The sequence below is a fragment of the Alligator mississippiensis genome, chromosome 1, assembly GCF_030867095.1.
Source record: "Alligator mississippiensis isolate rAllMis1 chromosome 1, rAllMis1, whole genome shotgun sequence".
Classification (NCBI taxonomy): Eukaryota; Metazoa; Chordata; order Crocodylia; family Alligatoridae; genus Alligator; species Alligator mississippiensis.
This window is the reverse complement of record NC_081824.1, coordinates 300,597,460-300,610,390: the sequence shown is the minus strand read 5'-3', so window position 1 is coordinate 300,610,390 and position 12,931 is coordinate 300,597,460. Positions and strand designations below refer to the sequence as shown.

General features: G+C 47.2%; 1 protein-coding gene across 4 annotated transcripts in view; it reads left to right on the top strand.

Moving 5' to 3' along the window:
- Window positions 1–10,771: 10,771 nt before the first annotated feature.
- HSF2BP (heat shock transcription factor 2 binding protein) overlaps window positions 10,772–12,931 on the top strand; it is a 59,892-nt gene continuing 57,732 nt past the window's right edge. Inside the window, exons 1-2 of one of the 4 annotated variants that reach the window (XM_059720770.1) lie at window positions 10,773–10,960; window positions 12,406–12,471. Coding sequence is in view for 2 of the 4 variants with exons in the window: in XM_006260032.4 (XP_006260094.2) it covers window positions 10,817–10,960 (144 nt within the window). In the remaining 2 variants the exon portion in view is untranslated. The other 3 variants (XM_006260032.4, XM_019487205.2, XM_019487206.2) reach the window with 3 other exon arrangements.

Genomic DNA, 12,931 nt, shown 5'->3' with positions numbered 1-12,931 from the left:
CCTGGCAACACTGAAAAGCATGGCGGAAGGACAAGGCTGGAGGTTCAGGAGCCTGGTGGCAGCCATTACTACCCTCCCCAGGCTGCATCTAGGAGCAAAGCACCAGCCACAGTGCAATGATTTCCCCTGAAAACCTGGGCTCTTATGTAGCAGCCGTGCCTAGAGTGCCCATGCATGGTTGCACCATGCTTTTTGCTTGCTTAAAAGACCCCCGCCCTTTGCCAAGTTCACTCAACACCCGCACCTTACCACTTGAAACCCTGCCTCAGGGGTGAAAAGAGTATTACCAATTTGCAAACTGAATCATAGAAAATGAGTGTTGGAAGGGACCTCAAGAAGTCATCTAGTGAAGTCCAATGTTTCCCAACGTCTTCCTGGGATGGAAGGTCTTTCAGTTACTTCCTTGTTATAGTTCTTTTGAGTGAAAGGTGTTTATTGGTGAGAGGAAAAAGAGTGATGAGTTTTTTGGGAGCACCACAGACCTGTATGAGAGTGGGGTGCAGACTTGAAAGGGACACTGGGAGAGAATGGAGAGATCTTCCTTGGGTGTGAGGCAAGGGAACTAAGAGTGGATGGGAATGGAGTGGGGAAAGCAGGAAGTGTTTTATTGTACCTAAATGTGACTGGGGTTTGGAAGAGTTGGGAAGTATGGTAGGGATTGCCTGAAGGATTTGCTTTTATGGGCAATAGGCAGGAATGTGGGGGGTGCGGTAGAATTTTAAAGTTTTTCTATTTTCTAGGGAGCTTAGTCTTGTTTCTTAGCTGTTGGTGGCTTGTAATTTCTTGCAAGTCACCCCAAGACTTTCTGGATGGGGTACATGTAGTACTCACAGGGGTCTGCCCCAGTTGCTGCTGCCTTCTCAACCCTGGTTCACCTCCTATTGCTCACCTGCCATGACTTCAGTGTTGGTTGTTATTGTTGGGGAGGGGATCCCTGAGGGTCAGTAATCACTCTGTGGGGTAGGCTGATCTGTCCACCCCAACCAGCTATACCTGGGACTTTCTGACCTCTCTCAGTAAAGAGGGGGGGTGCACCCCATTTAGGTTCTGGGCACTTGCTGGGGTCTCAGCTGTCACAGACTCAGCCCTCTTTCTCTGTGGCTACACCCTCTACCTGAGCATGCTGTTCAAAGCCTCAGCCTCCAGGTTCAGTCCTCCCTCTATAACAATCCCCTTCTTAGGATCCACTTGCACCTTAATCATCTCTGCCCCTGTCTCAGGGCCTGAACACTGGTGCTTATTGCAGGAAGGCACCCTAAAGCACCCCCAACTATGGCCTCCTCCTCCCCTTACAGCCATAATCCAGTTCTCCACTGGATCTAATCAAAATGTAAACATCAGCCCAAAAGCTGTGAAACAAAAACCCCTCCCAACTCTAGGTTAATACTTCCCTGCAAGCTGCTAATTCCCCTTGGCCTCTTCTTCACAGCTCTCTGGGACTGCTTAGACACCAATCAGCCCACCTTACACAGGACCACTTCACCTTGCTGCCTACAGGCCCAAATCAACCTTTTCAACTCAGGGACTGGTTTATATTCCTCATCTTCAACCCAGCTCACTTCCTGATTGTCCCTTTTGTTCGTCTATCTCTAGTGCCAAGTGCAGCTAATTGCCTTATTAGCTGCCTGATCCCTGGCCGTTTACCTATTCAACCTCTCCTGGTAACAGGGGCAGGGGTTCCCTTTTGCAATAGGATATACATCTTAATACTAACAGGAACACAGTTGTCACCATCTCTGTGACCAACTCTGACCAGCATTGCCAACATCCTTGGACATGCAGAAATATTATTATTCTCATTTCAAATAAGGATGTTAGAAATCAAGAAGTATATGGATCCATGCTGGTGGAAGCCTTTGCCTCCCACCTAGCACTCTTCACTCACAAAGCATACTTTACAGGGTCAGAGCCTGGCTTTAGCTAGAAGTCCCATAAAGCTGAACCTAGATTTTCTAAGCTTCTGTGCATTTTCTTAACCATAACCTCATCTGTCCTATCTGGAAACTATATTTTTTGGTTTTGCTTCTAAGTTTTGTTTTATTTTAGTTTAAATCACTGCCTGGGGGCAAAGTGGGATTTTCATATAGGATTACAATGTTACAATAAGAAGAGCCTGTCTTGATATATTTTTCTATTTTAAGAATGTCTAACGAGATATTCAGACTATAAAATCCAAAAGATGCAGTTCATAATGTCCATCATAATAAAGACTAAAACTTACAAAAACAGTGGGACCACCTAATTTGTTCTCCATTTTACTTTTGAATAGCAGATAAAACTATAATTTTTCCTTTCTTTCTTTTTCTAGTTCCAGATATTATAGCATGCACTTATATAAGAGTCTATGAATAAGGAAATGTAAATATTCAAAGCATTTTGTAGAAATTAATGTGGGTATTTTGGCATGATGGGAGGCCAATATTGCATATTTGTCTGCTCAGAATTGACCCTGGCCAAGGGAAACTCAGGGACTTGGTCAGCAGGATATCTTGGGAGATGAGCCTGAGGGCAAAAGGAGTCCAGAAGAGCTGGCTACACTTCGTTAAGGCTTTTTTAAGGTTGTAGGAGCAAGCAATCCCAATGTGACAGAAGAATGGGAAGTGTAAGAAGAAACCAGCCTGGCTAGACAGAGAGCTCTTCAAGGAGCTGAAATTCAAAAAGGAATTCTATTAAAAGTGGAAACTCGGCCATATTATTAGGGAAGACTAAGAGAGTATTGCATGGGCATGCAGGGTGAAAATTAGGAAGGCCAAGGCACAATTCGAGATGCAGCAGGCAAGGGACATAAAAGGCAATAGAAAAGTATTCTACAGGCACGTCAAAAGTAAAAGGAAGACCAGAGATTCTATATCTCCCTTAAAGAATGCAGAAGGCAATCTAGTCACAGTCAATGTGGAGAAGGCCAAGTATTTAATGTATTTTACTTCATTTTTCATACATAGGGGCAGCTACCAGATGACAAGTGCAGTTGGCAGCAGAGATAGGGAAGGAGACAACCAGCCTATAGTAATGGCAAAACAGACTAGGGATTATTTACAGAAGCTAGATGCTTTCAAGTTGGCAGGGCCAGGATGGGATGCACCTGAGGTTACTGAAGGCATTGGCTAAGGTAATTTGAGAGCCAATGGCTATTTTCCTTGAAAACTTGTGAAGGTTGGGTGAGGTCCCAGATGACTGGAAAGAGGCAAGTATAGTGCCAATTTTTCAAAAAGGGAAGGAGGAGGATCTGGGGAACTATAGCTATCAGCCTGAACTCAATACCTGGAAAATTCGTGAAGCAGGTCCTCAAGGAATCTACTGTAAGATGCCTAAAGAAGAACAAGGTGGTCAAGAACCATCAGCATGGATTCACCAAGAGCGAGTCATGCCTGACCAATCTGATTTCTTTCTATGATACAGTGACAGGATCTGTGAATGAGGGGAGAGCAGTGGGCATGGTGACTGTAGCAAGGCTATTTAGCACTGATGAGGCCTCACTTGGAGTACCATGTTCAGCTCTGGGCCCCACACTGCAGGAAGGAGGTAGACAGTTTGGAAACAGTCCAGCGCAGAGCAACAAAAATGATACGGGTCATGGGAGACAAGATTTATGAGAAGAGACTGAAAGAACTAGGGTAATGTAGGCTGGAGAAGAAAACACTGGGTGGGGGGGCAGTCTCCAAATACTTGAAGAGTGATTATAGAGAGGACATAGATGGGCTTTTCTTTGTGGCTGTTGAAGACAGACATAGGAGTAATGGCCTTAAACTGCAGCAGAAGAAATTTAGGCTGGAGTTTAGGAAGAACTTTCTGAATATGAGGGTGGCCAGGCTACCTAGAGAAGTTGTGGAATCTCCATGCTTGGTAACTTTCCAAAGTAGGTTAGACTGACATTTGGCTGAGATGGGTTAGTTACAGATGATCCTACCTGAGCAAGAGACAGATGATCCTACCTGAGCAGGGGGCTTGACAAGATGACCTTGTGAGGTTCCTTCCAGCCCTACTTTCCTATGATCATCCTGTGATTCCTAAAAGCCAGTAGATATGCTTTCCTCATCTATTCATAGCCCTGATCTTGCAGTGTGATTTGTTGTCCTGGACCTTGCTATAAACCTGGAACTCGGGTGCAGCTGTAATCCCAGGCGTTTTGATTTCCCCCAATTCTTGTGAATATCTTTACCATTAAAACATTCAACCAGTTTTCAAATCACACTTCTTGTTGAAATGATTTTTATTTTCTATAATTTAAAGTAACATCTAAGATTACTAAAATTAAAAAGATTTTTTTTTTCAGTTTGCTTACTTTGCCCATTGGAGAACATTTTAAATATTGTTAATTAAACTCCCATTTTTATAAGATGTTCCACAGAGTAAAATTCCTACTTCCACATGGAACCCACTGAAAATCAGTAATGCTCTATGCAGGTACAAGAGACCAGTTGTAGAAGACATGGAGGACCACAGCTTTAGTAGCCTCATTGTTTGTGCAATGTTTTTTCCAAATACAACTGGAAAGAGAAAAAGATTTTCATAGGATAGAAAAATGTGAATATAAAATTACAAAAACTGGAAGCAGTAAGTATAATTTTCAAAGCAACATACATTAATCCCCCCCCCCTTACTATAATGAAAATTGGCAGTGTCTGTCTAAGCAAAAATATTAATATTTTTTTTTTATTCTTCCTTACTCCTCTTGTTACAACGTACTGATATTTTTACAAGACATTTAGGATGATGAAGGAAATGTGAACTCCTGCATCTAGATGTGGCAAATAGGTTGAAATATTAATTTAGAAAAAACAACAAAAGGTTTTAAAGGTCATGATATGGTAAGTTTTAATTGATATGGTTTGTGAAAAGATAAATGTTTCAAAGTTCTTTGAACATTTAAAAAAAAATCAATAAAAGATAGTCAGCTAGCATAATTTAGCCTTTTAAAGGCCTTTGACAAGGTCCTGCACAAGAAAGTTAGGATCAAACAAAAATCCGAGGAACTTCACAATGACAAGCTAGTTGAATAAAAAACACAATGACAAATAAAATTCAGTTTGGATAATCTAGAGAGGAAAAATGCAAGCAGTGCATATATTTTCCAGGAGGCAAGGTTTTCTTAGGGTAATATTTTTTATTGGACCAACTGCATAGTTGGGATAGAATTAGATAAGCCTCTTGCATAATTTCTGGACCACCATGGCTACAGCACCACTCTTACACTCTCATACTTTTTACCGGGCACTGTATTCAGTCTATCAACTTAGATAGACCAGGGCATCACACTAAACTGCACAAATTATGCACCCCAGCTTAATGCACACTAACATCTATAAAAGCAGCAAAGAAGATACGAATATATATTTAAGGAATGGGATGATGAATTATCTAGAGAATATTATAATTCTTTTGTATAAATCAAAGTGGTATGGTATCATTTAGAGCAGAGCTATGCAACTTCTGAGTGACCTGGGCTGCCCACTCCTAGGCTGTATGCTGTGTGGGCTACACTATGCCATGTGAGGCTCCCCCTACACCACATAGGCCCCTCATACACTGCCTCAGCACTCCTCCTGCCACGTGCCCCCCCCACTTGTTTTTCAGATATATAGGGAGTTTTTCAGATATATAGGGAGTAAAAGGAAGGCCCAGGGCAGTATAGGACCACTACTGAATGGGCAAAAGCAACTGGTGACAGACAGGGGGACAAGGCTGAACTCCTCAATGAGTTCTTTGCCTCAGTGTTCCTAAACAAGGGGCAAAACAAGTCTCCCAATGGGATTGTAGAGAGGAAACAGCAGGGCTCCAGACTACCAAGCGTTGACCCTGAGATGGTGCAGAGTCACTTGGAAGGACTGGATGCATTTAAGTCGGCAGGCCTGGATGAGCTCCATCCGAGGGTACTGAAGGCACTGGCTGATGTCATTGCACAGCCACTGGCAAGAATATTTGAACACTCGTGGCGCACGGGCCAGGTCCCAGAGGACTGGAAAAGGGCCAATGTGGTCCCTATTTTCAAGAAGGGGAGGAAGGAGGATCCAGGCAACTATAGGCCAGTCAGTCTCACCTCCATCCTTGGCAAAGTCTTTGAAAAGATTATTAAGGCTCATAGATGTGAGAGTCCAGCAGGAAAAATTATGCTGAGGGGAAACCAGCACGGGTTCGTAGCAGGCAGATCATGCCTGACTAATCTAGTCTCTTTTTATGACCAGGTTACAAAACACCTGGTGAGCAAATTAAGAGGCTGTGACTTGGATGATTACACAGTTCGGTGGGTGGCAAATTGGCTAGAGGGTCGTACCCAGAGAGTGGTGGTGGATGGGTCGGTATCAACCTGGAAGGACGTGGGCAGTGGTGTCCCACAGGGCTCAGTCCTTGGACCGATACTCTTCAATGTCTTCATCAGTGACTTGGACGAGGGAGTGAAGTGTACTCTGTCCAAGTTTGCGGATGATACAAAACTGAGGGGAGAAGTGGACACACCGGAGGGCAGGGAACAATTACAGGCAGACCTGGACAGGTTGGACAAATGAGCAGATAACAATAGAATGCAGTTTAACAAGGAGAAATGCAAAGTGCTGCACCTAGGAAGGAAAAATGTCCAGCACGCCTGCTACCTAGGAAATGACTTGCTTGGTGGCATGGAAGCAGAAAGGGATCTCAGAGTCCTAGTGGACTCCAAGATGAACATGAGTCATCAGTGTGACGAAGTCATCAGCAAAGCTAACTGCCCTTTATCATGCATCAGCAGATGCATGATAAACAGAACCAAGGAGGTGATACTGCCCCTCTATCGGGCACTGGTCAGACCGCAGTTGGAATACTGTGTGCAGTTTTGGGTGCCGCACTTCAAGAGGGATGTGGATAACCTGGAGAGGGTCCAGAGAAGGGCCACTCGTATGGTTAAGGGCTTGCAGGCCAAACCCTACAAGGAGAGACTAGGGCTCCTGGACCTCTTCAGCCTCCGCAAGAGAAGGTTGAGAGGTGACCTTGTGGCTGCCTATAAATTCATCATGGGGGCGCAGAAGGGAATTGGTGAGGCTCTATTCAAGGCGCCCCTGGGGGGTCACAAGAAATAATGGCCATAGGCTAGCAGAAAGCAGATTTAGACTGGACATTAGGAAGAACTTCTTCACAGTTAGAGTGGCCAAAATCTGGAATGGGCTCCCAAGGGAGGTAGTGTTCTCCCCTACCCTGGGGGGTCTTCAAGAGGAGGTTAGATAGGCATCTGGCTGGGGTCATCTGTGTGTGGGCCGGGAGCGGTCTGAGGTTCTCGGGGGCGTGCGGCGCAGGCTGTGGCCAGCAGCCCTGGCACGTGGGTTGGGGAATGCAGGCCGGCGGGCTAGAATTAGGCACGGACGCTTAGCGGTTTATTAAAGATTATTTTACTTACGCCGAAGATGGTCACGGTGCAGGCAGGAAAACTTGCTTGAGTTGCGGTTACAGACAGAAAAGAAGAGAGGCGGACAAGAGTTCCTTCCACGCGAACCTCTAGCCCAATCCGGTTGAAGGCTCTAAACACGCGAGCCCGTTGTGTCAACCGAAGAAAACAACTCGGAGAAAGAGCTCTGGATACACTCACACGAAGTTTGCTAGGCTCCATGGAACTTGCGCGCAAGGAAGGGGATCGTCGAGGGATGGTTCGGCGACGGAGAGAGGCCAGAGGTTGATCAGCCCCTATAGCCTTCTCAAGGTACACGCTGGGTCCGATAGGCTCCGCAGCGCTTAGAGGTCTTCACAAGACGTGAAGTTCTCCTCCTCCAGATGGTTGTGGAGTCCTCCAACTTGGGCGGAAACCGCTCAAGCCTCTTATACGGCTAGCAAGCCAATCACTAGCCGCCACGTGGGAATAATTTAGAACTGGCCAATAGTGGGACACAAAGTTGCATGCGGGTGGCAGGAACTCCTTTGCACCGTGCATTTCTCTTTGCAACTAAGAAATGCACCATGCAAAGAAAGCTCCTCGTGGCGGGAAATAATTTAGCAGTGCCGAAGCGTGCACACACAAAATCACACCCTTGGGTTGTGACAATCTGAACCCAGCACACTTTCTTGCCTATGCAGGGGGTCAGACTCGATGACCTATTGAGGTCCCTTCCGGCCCTAACATCTATGAATCTATAGATCTACTGCACAGAAAGTGACTCCTGCTGCACCGAACCAGTGTAGATGCTGTGTGGTCCTTGGTATCCTCTAGCCACAAACTTTCTCAGCCCTACAAGCTGTGCCATTCCACCTTGCCCCCATGGGTTAGGACAGGCAATGGAAACTGGAGAAAGGTGGGGGGAGTCTGGGGACTCTTGGCAGCAGCAGCTAAAAGCAAAGGCAGGAGTGGCATCCAGACCAGGAGCCTAGAGGCAGCAGTTTAACTCCTTGGGAATCATGGGCTGCCAGTTGGACAGCCCTGATCTAAAGTGTTGCAGGAAGTATTTGTTACCTATCTCAAAGTGGTATTGCAGAAGGAGAGGGTAGGTGGGAAAAGGCAAAAGGAATGGTGAGTGAAATGGGGGAAAAAAATCTATGAATAAATTTGGGATGGCTTGTTTGGGGAAAGAGGCCAGTGAGAGGGCATACTATTAAAGCATAAAAAATAATGTGCATGACAGGCAAAGCTTCCTTAGGGCGATATTTTTTATGGGACCAACTACTTTTATTGGTCCCTAATAAAGGAGCCAGGCATATTCAGCTTGTGGAAAAGGTGTTAAAGAGGGGACATGAAAGCAGTCTTCAAATATTTGAAGGGCTGCCATAAAGAAGAGGGAAAGCACTTTTTCTCTCTCTGCAAGAGAGGAGGTTGCAGACCAACGGGTTGAAGTTGCAGCAAAGTAACTTTAGATTGGATATCTGGAAAAAGTCTTCACTATTAGAACAGCGAGGCAGTGGAGTAGACTGTCTAGGGAAGTTGTGGACTCTCCATCACCAGAGGTGTTCAAGAAGAGCGTGGGCAGCCATTGGTTGGGGATGATCTAGGTGTAGCTATGCCTGTGTTCTACTATGAGTATTTTCCATGCGTCTGGGCTTTGCTGGTTGTCCCTTCCCCACCCTGCATGTCCTATCGGCTACATGTCAGGGTATTTTTAAGCCTCCCTTAGAGGCATTGGGTGCTGGCTGCAGCCAAGCCTAGGGGTTGGGGCTGGGCTTATTAAACTCAATTTTGACTAAGGGGTGGTGTGAATGGAATAAAATGATCGGTGACCCTATTCTGGTCTCAAGTCCTAATTTATTGAACACGTAAGCAAGACCAGTATTTAAACACATCCCCAAACAGTCTATCAAGCTATTAAGCAACCTTCAATAGTCCATAAAGGTATTCTTAGGTAGGCTTTCTGAACGATGCATGACAACTCATCTAGCCAGGTGTTGTCATGGCACTGGGCGGGCGTGGTTTCAACCAGCATAGTCTTCTCTTGCTCAGTGACAGCTTCCCAAACTTAATTTTTTTCCTTAGGCTTTTCTACCCTTTTACAGTCAGCCCTCTTTTGTATGTCCCATATGCGGTCATGCTATATGTTCTCACCCATTACCTTTGACTGACTGCTGTTTTTTTCTCATAATCCGTCACTCCCCATTCTGGGTTTTTTTTCAACTTTCTTATTACTGACCGAGTTATCTTTGGGCTCATTTTGGTTTCCTATTCCATTAGGTTTTTCTACATCCCACAGCTATCTATATTTTGTTTTGCCTACAACAGTTGCTTATGCTGCCTAAGTGCTCCTCTCCTTGCAGCAAATGTTGTGCCCATTCCACAAAATGGCATTGGCTAGGTCAAGGCAGCTTACAGGCCGACAGGCTGTGCCAATGCTCCTGCTGGGGCCAAAGTCAGAGGTTCCTGGCTAGAGGGTCTGGCCCCTTGGCTCAGGGTTAGAACCATCACCACATCTGGAATCAGGAATGAATTATACCCATGGTCAGGCTGGTATGGGTGGTGGGGGGCATTGGTTTTCTCTGCAGTGGGGGGCATGGCCTCTCTTGAGCATCTGTTGACAACATCTCATAGAAGCAGGATGTTGGCTGCTGAGGTTTCCCTGCTTGAGCTGTGGCAGGTTCGGGCACTAGCTCTGTCTTGTGTCAGCAATAGGGGGAATCTTATTACGTCCAGCTGAGATAATGTTTTGTATAGCATGCCTTGTACAGGACTGCGATTGGACTAGATGCCCTCTGGAGATCCCTGGCTTCTCTGGGACTCTAGGATTCACCTAGGGTGGCCATCATAGAGGACAGTCCGGTTTTCTGCTACTCCATCCTCTTTCCTCTATTGATACGAAATCCAACACCTTTATGTCCTCTACTTTTCTCTTCAAGGCATTGGGTTTCGTGTCAATAGAGGACAGAAGACGACTGGACTGTTCTCTATGACAGCCACCCTAGCATTCACCACTTGCCATCAAGCACCCGGGGAACTCCTGGCTGCAGGGAAGCATTGGGCCCAGGAAAAACAAGACTCCCAAGGACACCTGGATCAAGACCCCTGACCCCCAAGCTGGAAAGGACAGGAGCCTCAGGCTCCTTAGGGCAGTGCATCCCAAACTTTTCCTCAGCATGAGCCCATTTTTGGCCCCATTTCCTCAGCATGGCCCCTCACTCCCAACCCACAGCCGCTTATCCCCTGATGCTGTATCCCCATTTGGGGTCCGCTTTAGGGTTTAAACCAACACTTCACGCACCACCCAGCCCACGGCTAGAACTAAGCCTGGCCATAACTATACTCCCCCCTCCCTCCAAGGAGGGAGGGGGCGGGGCTCTGTAGAACGCGCGTTCCAAGCCCCGCCCACGGGGGGTGGAGAGACAGAGACGGAGTCACGTGGTGGTGGTGCGAGGCTCGGGGAGTAACGCAGGCGCGGAGGGGATGGGTTCTGTAGAAGGCGCTGACTTCAAGCTTTGCCCACCACGGCTGGGGGTGGGCGGAAGCAAAGTCACGTGGCGGCGGGGCGGGCGGCGAGGCGAGGCTGGTGCTATGAAGCGGAGCTCGGGGTTCGCAGGCGACAGTCAGGTAGTGCGCATGCGCGGGGTGCAGGCTGCCGCGGCAGCTGCAACGCCGCAAGTTCCGCTGGGGATGGTGACGTCACCGCCCTCTGCCTCGCGCTGCCTGGGGGGGAGGGGCGGTCCCGTCTGAGGAGCCATGCAGGGCCCCTGAGGGAGAGGGGGCACGTGAGTTGGCGGGCTGCCCTCTCCCCCTGCGCAGCTGTATCAGGGCCTGGCCTTGCCCCCTTACAGGGCTGTGTCAAACCTTTTCTCTCATAGCTGCACTGGGGCTGGGCTGCCTCCTGCCCCCTCCATGTGGCTGGATGGGGCTCTGCCACAGGTACTGGATCGGGGCCACTGCCCAACCAGCTTGCCAGGCAAACAGGTTGAGCACCACTGGATTTAGACCCCAGCAGCCTTATTTCTGCTCCAGTCCCCTGCTGTCTCATGAGGTTTGACGGCGAAGAGATCTCATACAGCGGCAGGCTGGAATGACCTGCTTAGGGCCAGAGGTTGGCTCCGGGGGGCAGGACCTGGCTGCAGCTGGCACTAGTCTCCATGACATCATGGAGAGAGCAGCTGAATTTTATGGCCACCAGATGTGGTAACTCTGTGGGCTGGATCAGGCCCATGGGCCATAGGTTGCCATCCCCTGATCTCGCCAATTTAAATTTTATCTGCTGGTATTTAGGATCCTCAGATCCACTGACCCTATGCATTGTACCAGCCTGCAACAAGTAGCTGGTCTCTGTCCCAAGCAGCTTACAATTTAAGTAAATAATTTTATTTTTTATACTTTTATTTTCACTCTGTTGCTTAAGCAGGGTGTCTTTGATGTGGGTCAAGATCCAGCAAAAGTCTTACTTGGGAGCTTAGGCACCAAAGTCCAAAATTGCAATCTGGAAAGCCCTCCCTTAAGCTGCTGCCACTTCTTGGAGATGCATAAACAAATTTAGTGCTTTGTGCTCACTAGAAAGTTCCCTGGTTTCTTTCCATTCTGGTGCCCATCTGCTATCTAAGCCTGGATCCAGAAACCAGGCATCACCCTAATTTGAGTCCCATAAGAGGCACAGTAACACACTGACAGGATTGGATTTCTCTGAAAAATATGTTCTTTTTTTTAAAACATGGCCTCTGGAGGAACCAGTGATGCCTACCTAGAGCGCTTACATAAAAAGTCAGAGACCCATGTTCAAGGCTCTCAGCCTGAGGGGCTTCAAGCCCATGTTTCTAGTGCCAGGAGAATGCCCTGTCTATCAGACTGGAAAAGTCTGGCTAGGGTCTGGTGTCTCTTACTTCCTCTTAAAGCTATGCATGGTACAGCCAAGACTGTTAGATTCATCAGATGAGAGACGGAGAGAGTTGGTTTTTGAAGCGGGAGGAAGAATCTGTGGTTAAGGCACTTATCTGGGAATTGGTATTCTTGGATTCCAGTTCCTTATCTTAGAACTGTTTCTTTATTTTATATAATAGCAATTGGGAAAAATGTAGATACAGTACTGGACGCATGGACTAGAACACGGGATTTCCCATTCCTAAGTAAGTGCCTTAATCACTAGACTAAAGTCATCCTACCTTTTCTTCTTAACCTCTCTGGTGTGCAGCAAAAAATGCAAGGTGCTTACCTTCTGCAGAAGGGGTGAAGAGTGTCCTTAGCTGGGCTAGCCTGTATAACCTTATGGCCAGGGCACATTCCTTAGAGCTGAGAAATACCTCCAGATGAGCAGGGAATTGAACTCTGTTTTCCTCTTTGATTGCTCTAACACAGAAGTCAGCAACCTGCAGTTGCTGGTTGTGTGCTAGCTATGGCCCACAAAGAGGTTGGATCTAGCCTGCAAAGGTCTGACCTGGCTCACAGTGGCATGCATCTGTGCTGGACTGCCCATCCCCTCTTCATTGCACTGCCCCACAGCCCTCCCTGCTGCTCTTTTGTTCCTGGGCTTACCCTCACTGCTGATGGGGCTGGGGATCAATGGTGAAGGTATTTGGAAGGTGGAAA